Source organism: Scomber japonicus, chromosome 7 (genome assembly GCF_027409825.1).
Source record: "Scomber japonicus isolate fScoJap1 chromosome 7, fScoJap1.pri, whole genome shotgun sequence".
Lineage (NCBI taxonomy): Eukaryota > Metazoa > Chordata > Actinopteri > Scombriformes > Scombridae > Scomber > Scomber japonicus.
The window spans coordinates 21,765,656-21,784,553 of record NC_070584.1 but is presented as its reverse complement, the minus strand read 5'-3'; the positions used below and the strand labels follow the sequence as shown (position 1 = coordinate 21,784,553).

At 39.2% G+C, this 18,898-nt stretch overlaps 1 protein-coding gene across 4 annotated transcripts in view; it reads left to right on the top strand.

The window, feature by feature from the left end:
• ptprsa (protein tyrosine phosphatase receptor type Sa) overlaps window positions 1-18,898 on the top strand; it is a 180,950-nt gene that overhangs the window by 42,667 nt on the left and 119,385 nt on the right. For all 4 annotated transcript variants that reach the window (XM_053322725.1, XM_053322724.1, XM_053322723.1 and 1 more), the window contains exon 2: window positions 2,966-3,187. In XM_053322725.1, coding sequence (XP_053178700.1) covers window positions 3,091-3,187 — 97 coding nt within the window. In that variant the 5' untranslated portion in view covers window positions 2,966-3,090. The remainder of the gene's footprint in view (window positions 1-2,965; window positions 3,188-18,898) is intronic.

The following is an 18,898-nucleotide window of genomic DNA, read 5'->3' as shown; positions in this document are numbered from 1 at the left end:
CATTTGCTTGATTTCCCTCAGAAATAAGTAAGTTGTTGCAGTTACCCTATTGACATTGAAATCCACAAAAAAGGGACCATTAGCAGTTTCCTCTCGATAACAGCCAATAATGTGCAAGCAGCTGGCGTAATGGTGAGGGTTTATCAATCGATTGGCCTCTCTGCTAGCATTGCCAGAATGCTAAACACTCCATCTTTCCTCTGCCCATTTCTACAGGCAAAGCGATGAATGCTTTCAGCGAGAGTTGACAGGTTTTCCCATGGAGGTGCTAATAGTAGGAGAAACATGCTGTGCTTTCCATATCATGTCTTCCTTTTGACCCAAGGACTGCTTTAGTGACATGTTACTTCTCTGTTTACAGCAGCATTGCTCTTAAGGTTAAGACTTTGTTTTGGTGGAGTTTTAGCTCCCCTAATCCCTCAAGGATTAAAAAGAATATGTGTAGCTATTTATTTATCTTTCTATCTAAACTTTATCTTTTCTCTATCTTGTATTTACAGTTCAGAAAAGAAAGGCAACATTGAGCTGCGTAGACAGTGTCTATGGTTAAAGTGGAGTCCACATATAGCCTTAGGTTATGTTTAGTGAAGCCATTCAACATCAGTAGCTGTTGTAATTGTGTAGTGAAGTTTGTATAGCAACCACAGGTGGAGATAGAAGCCATGCCCTAAGGGGAAGGCCATGAATCATAACCTAGGCTTCTTGTGAGCATGGACAGAGTAATTCCCTACAGGCTTGGCAAGACTCCCTCTACCTTCTCCAATATTTACAGTCAGAACGATATCACCTGCCCCCCCCAGGCCAAGACAAAATGAAAAAAGAGAAACAAGCATGGATACACACATTGGTCGTGTGTGCATGGCATTGTGTTGAAAGATGAGCTGAGCTTCTGAAAAACTCACTTTTCAGGCATGATGTCGCCACAAAAGACCCATTGTTGGATCTTTCCTTTTGTGTTTTTGTAACTGTGCACCTATCACGTGTTCTTGAATTTCTCAGTTTGAATTAGAAAGTGTATGTGGAAAAAAAGATGTGTGTTGTAAGGCCAATAGCCGTACACTAGTGCTTCGAGGTCTGTATGGGTTTTGCTGCGTTTGCAATATTATTTCAAGTGTGCCTGCTGCTTCATGATTCTGTTTCATCTAGCCAGTTGAAGAGCCTGGTTCAGTAGCTATGAAGGGTGGGGCACTTGTGTATGCTTGTTGTCTGAGGTGCTTGGTTACACTGTAATTAGCTTTTCTGCCTTTCACAATGCCAAATTCACAAATAAAAAAAATGACATATTTGTGTAATCACTCAGTTCTTTGTTTTTTGTTTGACGTTGTTTGGTCAGTGTTTCCCCCACTTAAGCTTATAAAAGTTGGTTAAAATAATTGAAAACTTGACACAATGAATAATTAGTCTATTAAGGTGATGCAGTTATACTCTTTATCCATCCCATTGGTATAGTTTGCCTCTTCAGTGGTCTTCTACTTTTTTTAACCTATGTGCTTCTGATCCTAATTGTATCTGAATGATAGAGATTGTAACTGTCAGTTATGCTATTTTTGAACTACATTTAATTCACATTTCAGGCTCTGACACTCTTGTCAAAAGCAACGTGTGGTGACTTAGCAGATAAATAAAGAAGTGTTCAGGGACAATTTGAAAGTGGCTATTTTGTGGATCAAAAGTGTAAACCTGTGTTGACAGAGTATTATCTTTAACCTCTAGGTTAGTTGCTTAAGGGCATCCACAATGTACTGCACACTGCCTGCACAGTTTGTACTACAGTACCCTGTTAACCACCCAGTGAGCAAGTAATTAATCTCACTTCTGGAGAGTCACCCTCACTCTTCATGTAGGCTCAGCTGAGTGGTAGCATCCCTGGAGCTGGAAAGAGTTCTGTGTCTTAAACAAGGACACTAAAGCAGGGCAGATGCTTGCTAACGTAAGGCCTTGAACCTGGATCCTGTGATCTGGGTCCTGTGAGAATAAACAGTTGTTGTGATTCTTTGTTCACTGCTTGATTGCTGAAACAGATATTACCTTCTGTTGGGGTGTCCTTAAGCAAGACAAGGCACCTTTTTGCTCTGGGTAAACGTGATGATGAATGGCATACTTTAAAAAAAAAATGGGGAACGAAATGGACCAACTCATTACATTCTTGTCATGGATCTCTGTCACTTCTCCCTTCCTTTGTCTCTTTATTCACGTCTTTTTAATTAAAGAGTATGTATAACCACATGGTGGTGGCTCTGTGCTGCGCCAGACATATCAATGAGAGAAATAGAGTGTGTGTGTGTGTGTGCGCGTGTGTGGGGTGGGAGTCGTCCCCGGTTTCTCTGTGTAGCTTGGGGGATTAATGGCAATTTGACTAAAACAAAGAGACTGTGCCTGGAATATCATTGGGCGTCTGTGTAATTACAAGGCAATGAGACAAGATCAGGCGATTAGGAAAGGGAAAAAGAAAGAAAACAGTGACTCCCCTGCTAATTAAGGGATGAGAGAAGATGCTGGTTGCGAGATGGGGGAGTTACAAGGTTTTGGAGTGTGTGACACTTTGATTCAAGTTGTGTCACCAACATTCTATTACAGTTCTTCCATTTATGCGTCAGTGGCAGTGAAAGGTTGTGAAGAGTGCAACAGACTGGACCAATCTGTGTGTTCATCAGCAGTCACGTGTCCTGTCAGGGTGGACACAACAACCACCTTTTCACTGCAAGCGCCTCTGGCTAAGAGCATCGGTCAAATGAGTTCAATATATAAACAATATTTAGGTATTTTACTGTAACAATCAAACTATTATTTTATGCTGTGTATATACAAAGTAGTAATTTTGATTAGATGTTAGTATCAGTTAGAAAGTAGAAAATGTACTGTGCCCAAGATGTGCCAGTACAATGTTCAACAAATGCTGCTCATATAAATATAAACTCAAACAAAATCATTCTAATATTTCTTGTCTTTCTTTGTCTTTTTTCAGAGTGCCAAGCCGTTCTGCGTGAAGACCCCAACCTTCCCTGCGCAGTCGGGGCCTCGGCTCTCCAGCCATTTCAAAGATAAATCCCACCCCACCCCTCCCTGCCCCCCTTCCCTACTGGAGCCAAGATGGACATCGGCGGTGCCCCTCGCCTCTCTTTGCCACTCCTGCTGCCTGTCACCTCGCTGCTGCTATCACTGCTGCTCACCGGCTCCCACGCCTTATGTAAGTAATCAACTAATTGACTAGTAGGGCTGGGCGATTACGGGAAAAATCGAAATCACGTTTAATTGATCTTTTAACCTCGATTACGATTCATGAACGATTATCTCCACCCTTGATGAACAATTATGTATTTTCACAGTTTGTTTTGTTTTGTATTTTCCACTGCTGCCCTCACACATGAGTATCTTTAGGGAGTGAAAATAATGATGTTTTAAGGTGTGACGTTGTGGTTAATGTCTAGTTTACTTGATTAGAACTATGAAAAGATCATGGTTTGGGTTAAAATGATCACTGGAGACAAGATTTCAAATTCCTTAAAGATATGCAACCTTTACTGTCATGGCAACAGTGAACACCACGATTAATCGACATGAGCAAGATTAAGTCGATTAGAGTTTCTAAATGTCGGTTTTGATTATTTTTCGACTAATTGCCCAGTCCTATTGATTAGCCATTGTATATAACGATTTCCATCATAGAGCCCTTTAGAGGTTCATTGTTCACAGCTGATCTGAGGGTTAGAAGATTGCAGAGAGTTAACAGAGCAAGTTAACAAAGCGTTTTTGATCTTTCCTTCCAAGAGCCCTTCATAAAGTCATAGATATACTTTGGCTGCTCTTTGCATCTTTCCTTTTCAGTTTTCTTTTAGCGAGTGTGTAAAGACATACATTACTGTCACAAAAGTTCTGTAGTTTATTGGATTTGTAATTCTGCCCCAGCCAACGAAAATAAGAATTTCAGCACAATGTCAGGACCTGTCCCTCTGTATAAATTGTCTCCCATAACTTCCTATGTTGGTAACAGAGGAACGTCAGTAGTCTCTTATCCCTCCCTGTCAACTCCTGCTTAGGATTTGTTCTGCACCATTTCCCCGTTAAGATGGGCTTAGAGCAGCATTAAGAAGACAAAACAAATAGGAGGCTCTGCAGAGAAATAGAACAAGAGTGATGGCGAGGTGGGGAAGCTCCCCCTTGGGTTTCATTGTTTGTAAATCCTGTGTGTGTGTGTGTGATTGTGTGTGTAAGTGTGCTGGTGAGTATGTAAAAGAGTTATGTGAAGTGGTGAATTTATATACATCTTTGTGTGTATGTGTCTGTCGGAGCATATCAGTGACAGGTTTGTGCTTGTTTTTTGTGCTTGTGTGTTAGCACCCTGTACGTAGCCACACTTAAGGAAATGTGTAAATGATGTGTTTGCCTCAGTAGTTATGTGCATCCTGTGTCAAAGGGAAAAGACTTTTGATTTCTTATAATCTTATCCTCCATGTCCTATCTCTTTCTCTGTCTGAGTACAACACTTATTGTCACTTCATCTGACACTTAAATAACAAGACACATCTGTACTAGTATAACACTTGAAGAGCAGGTATATGTTCTATATTCAGCCAATTACAAAAGTAGATTAAGCTACATAAATCACAGGACATCTCACCAATCAACACTTAAAATCAACAGTTGGTACAAGAAGAAATATTCAGCTAATGTGACATTTCAGACAAACTGCTGTTGAGAAGAGCTGAGGAGTGCTTGATTTGTCATTCTACCTGGGGTAACTTGCAAGATAAACTGCATTTTTTACCTCTTTCTCTCTGTTCCTCTCAGTTTCTGACATTCTTTAAGTGTATTCTTAGTGGCTCAAGATAACATGAGGAGGACTTGATTTTTCTCATGTTGCAACAGAGCTGTCTACTTTTGATTGCATAGTGGTTTGAGTGTCTGGTAGCATAATTCGAGTGCCTTTCAGCTCAGCTGGCTGAAAACATCTGAAATTGCACTCTAACAGATGTCAAACAGAATTTATTCCTTTCCTTTTTCCTTTTCTTTTTCACTGAATGTAGAGACTGCAAGGCCACACACTCATTTTAAGAGGGAAAGTTAAAGCAAAAAGGGGTCAGCAGCCCCTCCTCTTGTTGCATATTAAGACAGTTTGTTGCATGTTCTTATCTGGACTTCACTATCCCAAGTAGGACTCAGTCTTTCTCCACTACTTGAACTTATTCACAGCAACTGTTTGCTCACTCTGACTGAAATAACATTCAGTGCAGTCTGCTTCATCTTTGATGGAGATTAGCTTTTCTTTTCTCCCTCTCTCTTTCTTTCTCTCTCTCTCCCTCTCTGTCTGTCTGTCTGTCTCTGTCTCTCTCTGTCTCTCTCACACACACATATACACACGTATATACAAACACACTAACAGCTGGGCTCTCTCCCCATCTGTCAGTATCTGCCTGTCTTTGTCTACCCTGCCTGTGGATATGATTGCTGTTTTTGTCAAGCTCTCTCACTCTGTCTTCTTGCTCTTGTTCACTTTATTTCTCGTCCTCACCCCCTCCTTGCCACACACACACACACACACATGCACAGACAGACACACGTACATTTACCCCCCCCCCCACCCTCTTCTCTTCTCTTTCGGAGGGTGCACAGCATTATGTCTGGAAATATATGCTCACACTTACAGTCTCCCTTATTTTTCTCTCTTAGTGTCTTTCACACACACACACACACACATGCACACACGCACGCACGCACACACACACCACATATCACACATCACACACACACACACACACACACACACACACACACACCAATTATATTCACTCCCACCTGGTGGACTTGGGGGACTAACCAACCCCCCACTGTGTATCAACATTCTCTTTCTCTGTTTCACTCTCTCTCTCACTCACTCACTCACTCGCTCGCTCACTCACTCACTTACTCACTCACTCACTCACTCACTACACACATACACATATGCACACACCCACACACAGTGGATGCCACCCTTTTGTAGAAAAGCCCAGCTAAAAGCATGATGTCATCCCTTCCACTCACATCCCTCCCTCTATCTCTGCCCTCCGCTCCTTTCCATTTACACTCATAAATCACAGTGAGAAGGAGACATTTTTAATCAAAAGAGAAAGAAAGATAGCTCAATAAATCCCAACGCCCAACCGCAATAATGCATCGCTCCCTGTTTGTGTGTGTATGTCTATATTCGACTGCATGTTTGCATGAATTGGTGTGCAGACGCAGGCGTGCAATGTAGGTGTGTAAAGGCTGAGTTATACTAATGTGTCGAGTGTCATATCCTTGTCTAGGTGGCTGTAGAATATTGGGTCAAGTTATAGATCTATATTGGTTGTTATAGCTCACCTGTAGTGTGTCATACAATTTCATGAATTCATTTAAAAACCCAAAGTAATTGTGTTCACATGATATTCATGCTCTTTGTTTAGATATCATTTTGCTCATCTTTCAGCAGTACATGAATAACAATACATTTAAAAAAAGATACTTAAATATTTAACGTTGTACAAATATATGAAAATGTATATTTAGTCAAGCCAACCAAACAAATATCATACTCACAATAGCAAACACGTAATTAATGATAACATTAGTGCTATTAAAAATTAAAGAAGAAACCACCACCATCTATTACCATTTGTGTGCAGTCACACTCATTAAAAAATGTTCTCCAAAACATTTGAAGTCAAAGGAGTTCATAGTGTATCTCTTAATGGAAGGAAATCAAAATGATTAATTTATAGAATGTATGCAGTTAGAAGTTGCTGCCTAAGGTGCTCATGATTCATGATTAAAGGAAAAAAACAAAAAAAAGAATTCTAATCTAGCATATTAGAAAGCACAAGCGCAATGTTTAAAAAATCTTAAAGGAGAAATATGTTAGACTGACATCAAGCATTTAAAATGGGTACTGCAGTGTTCACTCTTGTTCCTCCCCCATGCCCCCCATCCCCTCCCCAGATTCAAAGCTCAGGCAGGTTTTCAGGTCAGGTGGAATCTATCTCAGTTGATCCAGTTTGCCTGCTAGCCTCCATGGCTGCAGCATGCTGTGTTTGTGTGCCTTTGTTTCATATCTGGCAACCTGGTGTTTTGAAATGGGCGTCAACCTGTTACCATGGGCATCAATCAATTACACTGTGGTGGCACGTAATGTGTTAAAATGACGTGCCAGCACCATAATCAGGTTGAATCACACTGGCCAAAACTAAAAACAGACGCTTTGCACCAGAATGGACATTTCAAATGAGAACATACTGACTGTAGTATTATCATAGAAGCCAGTATTTCAACTTTACCATGTTTCCTTAACCTCTGATAACATATCATGGAGTGAGTTAGTAGAGTAATATATTACGTATTGGTTCTTTAATCAAACAACGCAGTCAAAAGGTGTGTTTAATTTTTCACTATGGTTGCGTCTGACATCCACTGGGAGGCTGATTAAAATTTCTGAATAATGAAAGTGTTGCTCTAACTGAAGTTATTAGATGTATGGATATAATTTAGTAATCTTCTGTTTTAAAAAAAAATGAGCTATAGGGCTGAGAGTTGCCATGGTGATTAATGCTTTATATCCAGAAGCCCTCATTGCGTGACATGAATTTCCAGAATATACACACACACACACACACACGCACACACGCACACACGCACACACACACACACACACACACACACACACAGGTTGTCATGTACATTTTTTAGTTATGTTGTCTTGTAGTTATTTTGTATTTGTTAAATGTGCAACAAATAACTAGTTGCCTATTTCTTTTTATGGAGGAAAGCTTTATTGCCTCAGTTTTTAAAAGTTCTCACTTTTCTTGGGTGAAGTGATACCATCTTGCATTATTTATTTCTATTTGTGATTTTGAATAGGGAAATTATTTGTCAAATTTTTTTCCCTGGCCTTTCACCTCCTTCTCCCTTATGCCTCCTCTGTTCCCCCAATCTTTTGGATTCCTCAATAGTAGAATTCTTGGCAAAGTACTCCTAATAGTAAATAGCAAGAACTCATGGTGATGGGGTTAGGGTGTTCAATTATTTATATTCCTTTGAAGCTGCCAATTGGAAAAAACGAAGCCCCTTAGTGGAGTTGTTATTTTCTTGCTCTTGTTCTGTACATCTTTGTCTCTCTGTTTCTCTTTCTCTCTCTCTCTCACACACACACACACTCCTTATCTTTTCCACTCAAATTATGTTTGAGCCAACATTGTCAAGTTAATTCTGTCAAATTCAATTTCATGTGCACCCAGCTGTTTCCTGCCTGGCCCCGTACTTTGCTCTATTCACTGTTTTTCTCTTAAATGAGAAGAAAACAAGTTAATTTTTAATTGAGTTACAGGCATGAATCCGTGCCTCAAGTAGCCTGTTGGCACTGCTTACAGTCTGAAGGTTTGTTATACGGAGCTGTACACAATATGGTAGAAGGCAACAGCAAGAAACAATCTCTCCTTCTCCTAAGTGTTCTTTAATTCATTAACTATAAAGTGTAAGTACTATACGCCTATAAAAAATAAAATATATATGTTTCTGTGTGGCCTTTAGATGCATGTGCTATCAAAATGATCAATTGCTCTATAAGATGACTGAGCAGCGTTGACTTTACCCCCCAATTATATGATTTACAATGGGGACAGAACAAACAGCCAATCAACAGTGCAGTTCTAGTGCTAACAGGTCAATGGACAGCATACAGCCATCAAATTGGTTCAGAGAGATAAAACATTGTGGCAGCGGTATATAGAAAGAGTCAGTGTGTTATATTGAAATGTACCTCTAAAAGCACAGTTTTGGTCAGCACAATGGATCAAATAACAGTCCTCCAAGCTTGCAGCGACAGTGTGGGTGGTGCTTATCTTCTTTTTTGCCATCATCTCTCTTTCTCACACTCTTTTCAGTAACATGCTCCAGCAATTTGAGCGATGTTATATGAACCCAGTTTGACAGTACAATAGAAGTGATTGAAGTGTGTGAAAGGCACTATCCTTCCATGTTTTTTCCCTCCTGCAGAAAGGAATTCAACATACCATCAAGGTGGCTTTTAAAATTGTAATGCCTCCAATGCTTTGATGAGCAAGTTTAGATCTTCAAAGGTTTTTGAAACCCTCCAACCACCCAAAGAAAGATAACTTGGTTGGTCCAATAATTTTTCAACCTTTGACTGCATAGATGGAGGCTGTTCATAGTACATAGCTGACTTGTATTTACATGTATAGATTGATATAGTGTCTGTTTTTAAATGTTCTACATTTTATTTTCAATAGACAGAAGATTGTTTTATCTCAATTTTCTTAATTCCTTTGTCCTCTATTTTGATCAGACCTACAGCACCTTTGGCAATTGGAGGTGCCCACTTCATTTAATGAACCAACAAGTGTCAATTGCCTCAAGCAAGGCTCTAAATGACACAAAATTGTTCCAATTTCACCTCCTCTGTGTGGCCATTTTGAAATCAGACACACTCTTAAGCTTAATATTCCTCCTCTCTCTGAGGAATCAAGCCTATTTATTTCCAATGGGCTGAAGGATACTTAGTGTCTCACTTTTTTCTTTTGCCTTCAACAATGGTTTCAATGGGACCAATTTGTGCATATTACAAGTGCGCCGCTCTTTTTAGAACTGTAGCTTCGCTGTCACAGCAGTGTGGTCGGGCAAAGTTTTTCACCTCTGGGTACTAACACTCTAGAACTTATTTTATACTGGGTTCCCACATCCTGCCACAAGTCCCTCGTGGACAGCAAAGCCTGAGCCCTGCGAGTTTGTTTGGAATGCAATCAACATAGATGGCACACTGTCTGATGCAATGAGCAAGAGTTTGCACAAAAACATCACGTCTTTACTCATTTCATGCACACTATTAGTGAGCTTTGAAATCTGTTTTCTTAAAACAAGTGAAAATGATGTTTCTAATGCAGTAAAGGAATTTCATTTCATGGCAGAGACTATTCTTGATTGCTTTGAGAATTGTGTTGAATAACATGACAATACCTTTAAGTAAAGCCTGTCTTTTCCATCTGTGTTAGGATAATGTTCTTTGTTCCTTGAAATGTCTTCAACTTGAGTTGTATTCAAACAGGTACAATGATCTTATCCTGCCCATTTCTTAATATATTGAAGGGAAAATAACATTGAAGTCTCCATATGAGGTTACAAGATGGATGTTTTTCTGGTGTGGAACTGGCTGCACAATCCAGGCAGTATAAATTATCTTTGAGAATCCAGCTGTTTCATTAACCCTTGAGCTTGCGTGGCCAAGCTAAGTGTTACTTAGGAATGGAGCCCGACCCAAACATGCCTTGTGTAATAGTGCAGATGAGATTTGTTTAAACAGCCCTTTTTAAAAAATCCTGACAGACGGATCAGGAATGTTTATTTTACATTTGAAATTCAGACATTCATACCTATTAAGCATAAGTGTTCCTTCTATCATTAGTATAACTTAAATGAACTGCTAAAAAGCACTTTGGCAACAATTGAAGATTGTTCAGTTTCTTCAATACAGGTTTATACAGCTTACACAAAGTGCTGCATATTTTAGAGCTGCTTGCAAGGTTAAGCTGATATTAATTAATGAAAAAAATGTGTTCCAAAATCAGTGAAGTGTGACAGAAGATCTAATTTGACAGTACACCACTTTTACAACACGTTTACAACATGTTGTTGACTGAATGACTGACTAACCCAAAAAGTTGTTTGCTCAAAGATAAAAATCTTGGCCTCTGATTAAGAAATCATCAGCAGCATCTGATAGAAATGAACAATGTAATAATAACAACAAAAGAGACATACAACTTGTGAACTTAAACATTTTTTTAAGAATAATGTATAAATAACTGCAATCTGTGTGCAATGCATTTGTCTTAAATGTATAAATGTGTCCACTAAATAAATAAAGTTTTAGTTTTTTACTTAACAATAGCATTTATTAGCAGACAGCAGCAGAGATAATTAACATTTGTAAAATAAAAAATAAAAAAATAAAAAAATAAAAAATAAAGATAAATAAACAATGTTAGTTCACACAGTAACACCCAGCAGCATTTCTTTGTTTTTGGTCCCAATGAACATTTATTTCACACTTATCTATTATTCACTTGTCCACAGAAACATATTTGAAAATTAAAAAAATGTGCATGTTTTTGCATTTTTAAATGTCCACAAGTCAACTAACCTGTACACAAAACCAAAACTGTAATTTTAAAAAACAAATAAAAGGTTTTAGTGCACTTAACAGCAGCATTTATCAGCAGATAATAGTTAGATAGATATACTTTATACATCTCTTTGTTTTCAGTCACAGTTCAAGTTATGAGCAGCAAGTTGTTATGTAGGAAAAACAGGTTTTCTCCAGTTTGTCTGTTCATCATCCTCATAAATGGTCCCACTGTTCACTGAATATTCTGTTTCTGGGAACAGAGGAATTTTCTTGTTGGTGGTGCAAGAAGGCTTAGGCAGGTTTTGTTCTGTTTCCACCATTCCAGTAGCAGATCAGTCTGGCTGTCAATCACCAATAGTTAAGCCCGTCAGAGATGTCCTCACTCTCTTCCACAACAGGATTTCCATGATCTGTGAGCCCCAAGAATGCTTGCATACATTTGGTCAACAATAACTGAAGGTTCCTCTTTCTCAACCTTTACTAGTTTAGGATCTGATCCATGATCTCCAGTGGTGGCTTATTGTTGTTCCTCCTTTAGCCATTGCTTTGCCTCATTCAGTGTGTCCTCTGCTGCAAAGACAAAGCCCTTGTATTGTGGATCCAGCAGTGTTGCCATGTTTCTCTAAGCTCTGCAGTATTGTATCCTAGCGTATTCTGATCCTCCCAGTAGCGGGACCCTCTGCCTTGCTTGTCTCAAGAGTCACTTCTTCGATAGAGCCCAGTGTCTTGAAATTTGAGATGATATCCCATCGTTCTGTGGTTAGACATGCAAGCTTTCTATGATTTGCAAAGTGGACTTCCAGCTAGGGGGGGGGGGGGGGTGCTGAGGAAGGCCAAGGTCTTCTTGAATGGCCCTCAGATGCTGTTTTGCTAGCACAGAGTGTTTGAAGTGTGTTGCACAGGTCTTCAACTTGCTGATAATGTCCCCCACTGCTGTTTGACTGCTTGTTTAGCACAAGCTACAATGTGTGTGCGCTGCAGCTAAGGTATGGTGTCTCTTCCAGTCTCATGCCCATGATTATGTTTGCACCACTCTCCCAATAATGGCACATTCCCCATTAGCATCATCACTTAAAGCAACCCATTGTTGCTAACTTAGGTTGCTAATCCCCTTTACTTTTCCAACAGTTTGGAAGCAACAGATGAGCATTTTCTTGGCCATGAGAAGCTTCAGAGTTTAACTGACATGCTAAAGCCAGATTGACAACTTCCTGCCAACTTTTCCCTCTGCATTCTCGAATTCTCCATCACTCGCTCAACCACACACTCACTATACACACACATTACACACTGCCCCATTAAAGGAGCTAGGCTACCAAGAGTTTCCTAGGCAACAACACAGAGGTTGACTCATGTTTCAGAACACTGCTATAGATTACTGAATGAATGGATATTTGGCATTATTGTTGGCATTAAAAACTGATTTTTTTTTTCTTTGGCCTGGTGGGGGTTCTCGTTTGCCTGGCACCCATGTGTGTGTGTGTGTGTGTGTGTGTGTGTGTGTGTGTGTGTGTGTGTGTGTGTGAGTGTGAGTGAGTCTTTTGGATAGCTGCTAGCCTGATACTGCACGCTATAAAATCACTACAGTTCAGTGGTCCACGTGGCTGTCGTTGAATGTCAGCAACATCGATCTGCATTGCTATTTCAGTGAACACCTCAATAAGTTAAGAATTCCACTCTCCATTCATTGGCTGTTTTTCTCCCAAGCATTCAGCCTTGATAGTGGTTGCATGTGTGTCATGTGTCTGCTGTTTGTCTAATATGAAAATTAAGTTTAATCCCAGTAAGGATTAGCTTCTCGAAATCAACTTCTTTAATCAGTAACACACAGTCATTCATATTGCCCTCATCCACTTTGTAAACATACCACAGAGACATAAGATTATATCTATCACTACATAGAGTGTCTTAGAGTGTCTGTTGTGATAAAGTGGTAGGGAACTATAAGAATGAGTGCAACAGTAAAAAAAAAGAAAAAAGTTAAAATTGATGTCATTCAGATTTACGCCTTCACCCTGATTACAACCACTTCGCAGATTGCCATATTTGAAGCAGGAAAGGGGAATTAGTTAGCTTGCAGTGGTACCTCTAATAGAACCAAATGTTCTTTTCAGACATTGCTGGTACAAAAATTCTCTATGTGCTGTGAAAGATATTTGTAGCAAGATGGATAACAAGTGCCCTTTTCCCAATTCTCTGCTTTTCTCTGCAAATCACTGAATGGCCGTGTGTCATTTTGTCTCCCACTTTGCTAATTCAGCAGATAATGGCTCCTATTTATGACCCGAGAAGCTTTTCTCCATCAATTACTGTATTAGTCATAAAGCCAGTCCCCTCCTTTCTCTTATACCCTCACCCTACCAAACGACAACAGTAAAGTACTGTAAATGGAGCTGTCTCATATTCACATATCCACCTCCCACTCTCCACCACTTTATAATCACAGTGCTGGGTATTCTGTCTTATCGGGTCCAACAGAGGTAGCGGCCAGTAGCAGGTGGTTGCTGTAATAGCTAAGCAAGCGTCTGTGTGCACAGTGTGAGTTTTTTTTCTCCTGCTAGCCAGTTGTGTTTGCGTGGATCTGTTCTATTCTCGGGGCCTTGTGAAGATAGCTGAGCCCCCATTGCTGGTTATTTTAGCTCAGGCCATGTCCCCCTGCCAGGCAGATAAAGACGGGTCTTGTGTGCTTATCTGGGCAGTGCTGTACGTCAGTCTGTCTGAAGGGAGCTTCAGGGAGTAGAGGAAGACTTTGGTGGAAGGGACAAATGGCCACTGTGGGTGCAATGTCCTTTCAATGTCATCTCTGGTAACATAACGGAGGCCGTTTGGTGGAGACTTTTATACAAGCCCTACAGCAATAGATGTGTACATTTTTACAATAGGTGACACCAGTGGGAATCAAACCCCAGGTGTTTTGTGCTCCAGGTAACACAGATCTATGCAAACAAAAAAGCAGACAAGGTTTACAAGGTTTAGGTTTTACTTAATTCATGTATTATATAAACAACACTGTAGAAATATATTTGTCTTCACTTGATCTAAATGTAGCATTTTAACGCCAATAAAGTATTACATTTTGAGGTATTAGATACTGAACCCAGTCAAAACCCAGTTATCTGTTGATATTACAGTGTAGTCTGTGCTGTGTCATCACTCATTAATGCAAAGATCTTTTAAGCAGTTTAAGTTCAGACAATATTCAACCTTTTCTACCCTGCAATTACTGGCTATGTGGCAAGGTTCAGATTATGAAGAGAAAAGGCTCAAAGTCAACAGTAACTGGCAGCAGAAGCCCATAGGCACACAGTCGAGGGAAATTGAAAAATAGGTTAATTATGCTCATCAGAGTTCACACAATCACACACCACATACTTATAGTAATTGCACTATCATAGACATTCATGGGCCCAGCGTGGGGGGTGTTTGACGTATTGATGTGAACAAAAACACAGACACATGTTTACACATGCACACGCATGCACATATATGGTTTCATACCACATTTACTATACATACAGCAAGAAAGAGGGACATAAAACATCATAGAATAATTCTGCCCACAATTCACTGTATAGTCTAATATCTTACAGTAATTACTTATACAGCTCACACATTGACACAGTAAAGTGGTTTAAATTCATGCTGGCAGTCAGTCTGAATGAATCAAACCTGGCATTTCTACCCTTTACCCAACCTGGGTTGATTAGGCCTTAATACATGCTATTGATGTTCAAACTATTTCAACCCACTACCAGTCTAAAAAAGACTAAAAACCAGACAAAACACATAAGTAGGTAAGCTTAGAGGGAGGGAGACGGCAGAGCTGAAACTAAGAATTAACTTTATTTGGTTACTTGTGTAATATAATTATGTTTAATTCTAGGGTTTTGCACTGAAATTACACTTTCAGACTCAAGTCTGTGAACAGTGTCACGTGTCAAAGTGGGCTAAACATGCATCTGTAGGCCATCATCATATTATCTCTCTTTTTCTCTCACCCTCTCTCCTTCTCTCTCAGTCCCTCTTTCATTCTCTTGACTCTTTCACAAAAATACAAATGCACACAACCTGTTCTCCTCTCCCTTTTAGGAACCCTATTTCTATTTTTGTCCTCACTCACCGGGTCAGTGTTTATGTTAAATGTTCTCAACTCTACTTAACCATCTTTTCTGCAGATATGGAAGTCCTCACTGCTGGGTTGGTGTTTATGTTAGATGTTCTCAACTTTAATTAACCATCTTTTCTGTAGATATGAAAGGTTTCTCCACTTTCAGCGCAATCTATAAGTCATACCTGTATGTCACATGTAGTTTAAAGGGACAGTGCAGGATAGACCACACAGTAGGTTGTATCAGTTTACAATCATAATTCCTATGTATTCAGGCAGAATGAATGAGGTTGCAGGCTAGTGACTAGCATTTTGGAATAATACACTAACAGTACCATTACAGTAGCTCATTCAGAACCTAGTTTTGTTCCAAATACAATATATTGTAACTGTGGATTTCTTCTCTAAATGCACTCATAAATCATTCAGCAAACACAAACAAATGATTCAAATTCTTGTTTTATTTATTTCTGTCCATTCCACTAGATAGAATCTGAACATGAGAAACCACCTATAGTAAACATGACCATAGTCTAAAGAGACATTTTCAATGAAAAACATGATTTTTATTTTTTCATATCAATGAATGAAGTTATGCTTTTAAACACATGAAATGCCTTGTGTGCCTGGAGATGACTTGGCACTATATAAATAAAGACTGATTGACTGATTGCATGCATATAATGTTTTATTTTAACCTTCACATCCCCTGACCATTTCATTGATTAAAAGCTATACATCTTTCATATGGTATTTTGACATGCATAAGTAATATAACATCTCATTTTTACTAACACAATTTAGACCCAAATTATGATTAAAATGTGCCTTACACTTCCTCGTTGCCTGATGGTCATCTATACTTACTGAAAAAGGGGGAGTGGCTCTACTGCAGTCCTCTTTAGACGATGTGTAACACTGTGATTGGCTAGTAGACATCCAGTACACTAAGATGAATTTGTGCACATGCATTTGGATGGAGTCAGATGACAGTAATTATAGATCTAGACATCCTAGAAGATTAATGTCTATTGGAATGGTCGGGGGACGTGAACGGACTACAACAGAATGTTCAATCAGTTGTAAAAACTAAATTATCTAAACATTAATATTAGATGGAACCAGTAGGAGTGACAAGTACAGGGAGATGTTACTCTCATGTTTTATTTATTTATTTTTTAAAAGGCAGAAACTACAAATAAGAAATAAGAGGGAAGAAGAAACCTTATGAAGAGATTATTTTGTTTGATGAAATATTCAGCACTTTCTGTCCTGCTCCCCCATCTTCACATCATCTCTTCTAGTCCTCAGACCTCCTGTCAGCTCCTCTGCTCTCCCTGCACAGCTTTCTCTTTTTCAATGACCTCCCCACCTCTTTCTGCACTTCCCTTGCTGTCAACCTCCACTGTCTGGTTCTTTTTCATTCCATCCATTTTCCTCCCAAGTCCCTGGCTTTCTTTCCTTCTTGAAACCTTCCTGAGTTCATATTGAGAACAGTATACAGTTACATTATGAGAAAATCCTGAATCTGTCAAGAGTTTAATTCAGACTGACATGCGTGCAGTCCAGGCGTATTTATTGTACATCTCTTTCATCCTGTGAGCAGGGCGAGCAAGAGAGAGCGAGAGAGAGAGAGAGAGAGAGAGAGGGAGAGAGGGATAAGGCGACTGGGTGCAAATGTCGAATAGTCCAGGGGAAAACTCATCAAAGAGTGTTGGCCTTCAGCAGAACCACTGCCACAGGCCTGCTCTGTGTAAATCCCTCTTCTGTCTCGACAGAGGGCACATTCTAAGCGGAGGTCAAATGCAGAGGAGCTGTGTTGTGTAAAGCTGTGTTGTGTAGTTTCAGAATGGAAATTGAAAGTGTAAAATGCCAAAAGGGATCATTGTATGCACCAGACAAATAAAATAGACCTGCTCCATGAAGGAAAAAGAAAAGCTGCAGCACTCACATCATCCCACAACGTTCATAATATATACACTGTGAAATATACAGGAGATAGGTTAATGCATTTTTTTTTATCCATGATCTTATTTGAAGGTTGGATTTATTAATCATTCATGTCTCAATGTTGCATTTTATAACACAACGGCTTGAGAATACATCTAAAGCAAACTAAATGTTACAAGAGCACATAATATTTATCTCATTTATAACATTTAAGATAGACAAAGATAGTTCTACTAATATGTTAATGTATTAGTTTACAAACAAAATGCTTTTTAATAATAGAGAAGACTGGATCCTCTGTGATTATGAGATTTTGACAGAGGATTGCCAAGTTGTAAAACATCATACTCACTGTTGAGAATCAAACAATCTGACTTGAGTTTATCTTCAAAGATTTAGAGTGCAGATTTAATGAGGGCTAAGAAATATTTTGGGGGATGAAACAATCAATACACTTTCATTTGACCATCAGAAGGCCAGAAATCAATATTTCCAACATTAAAATGATTGCTAGCAACACATCCATTTAATACTTTTTTATAAAAGTGGTAGAGTTTCATCCCTGCCCTTTGGCTAATTTATTTAGCTCAGCCTGTAGTTCATACTCACAGCCTGTCAAAATGATGTTTTATGATATATAATGATTATATTCACTTGTGCTGTGAAGTTAGCGCTTTTATCTAAAAGTCTAGTAATAATACTATGTACACATTTTAGTAAGGGTTGCCTCAGTGGAAATCATACCTGGCCTCGTATTTAGTGTCATGCTCTACCGCTTTAATTGCATGTGCTCTAAATTACCCAAGGACAAAGAGGAAGAAACACAGTCAAAAATCAAAGCGAGATGAGAGCGGCTCTGCTCATACGCGGGTGAGCAACCCTGGCCGCTGATTTATAGCCTGAATAAATTGATTGAACATAACAGTTACAAAAAATTATTCAGAGTAAAACCTTTTTTTTTCTTGTTTGACCATGGAATGGATAATGGACACATATGTTTGCTTTTGGTAATAATCTAATTCACAGATATAACAGACACTCACAAGCAGGGCAGGAACTCATTTTAGTGTTTTTTTTAGATTCTACTGCAAAATCCAGCTGGTTAGATTAACTCACCACCAACCACTAGTTATGTTACAAGATACTCAGCTTGTGTATCTTGCTGTAATATTTGCATCAGAAATATTTGGGGTGTTAGTTGGTGGCGAGGAGATGAACTTTGCATGTGATGCCTTGCTTTCCTGAGGCAGTACACTCACCCTTCTTTTTTTTTTCCTTTTCCTTGTCTTACACATTTTCTCTGTGCCTCGTTCTCTCTAAAATACCCACTTTCTATCGCTCTTTACCCGATAATGAATGCAGGAACTCTCCTTCATATGTGTTTAGCAGTGCCTGGAGACTGGTGTCGGCCCATGGTCCCTTAATTATTAATTTGACGTTATGTGCTGGCCGTTTGATCATCCCCGCATATCTGTATGATTCAGATTTAACGAGTTCCCCAGGAGACTCTGTTTTCTCTCTCTCTCTCTTTATATCAGGCTTTTTGTCGTGAACCTACAGCAACCAAAGCATGAGCGACAAATTCAAGCACCAAAAAAATACTGAAATGACTAACATTTGATGGACAGTTTATCTGGAGTTAGTGTGTGTAGTTCAAGTGAGAATTGAACTACTGATTGTGGCTATAC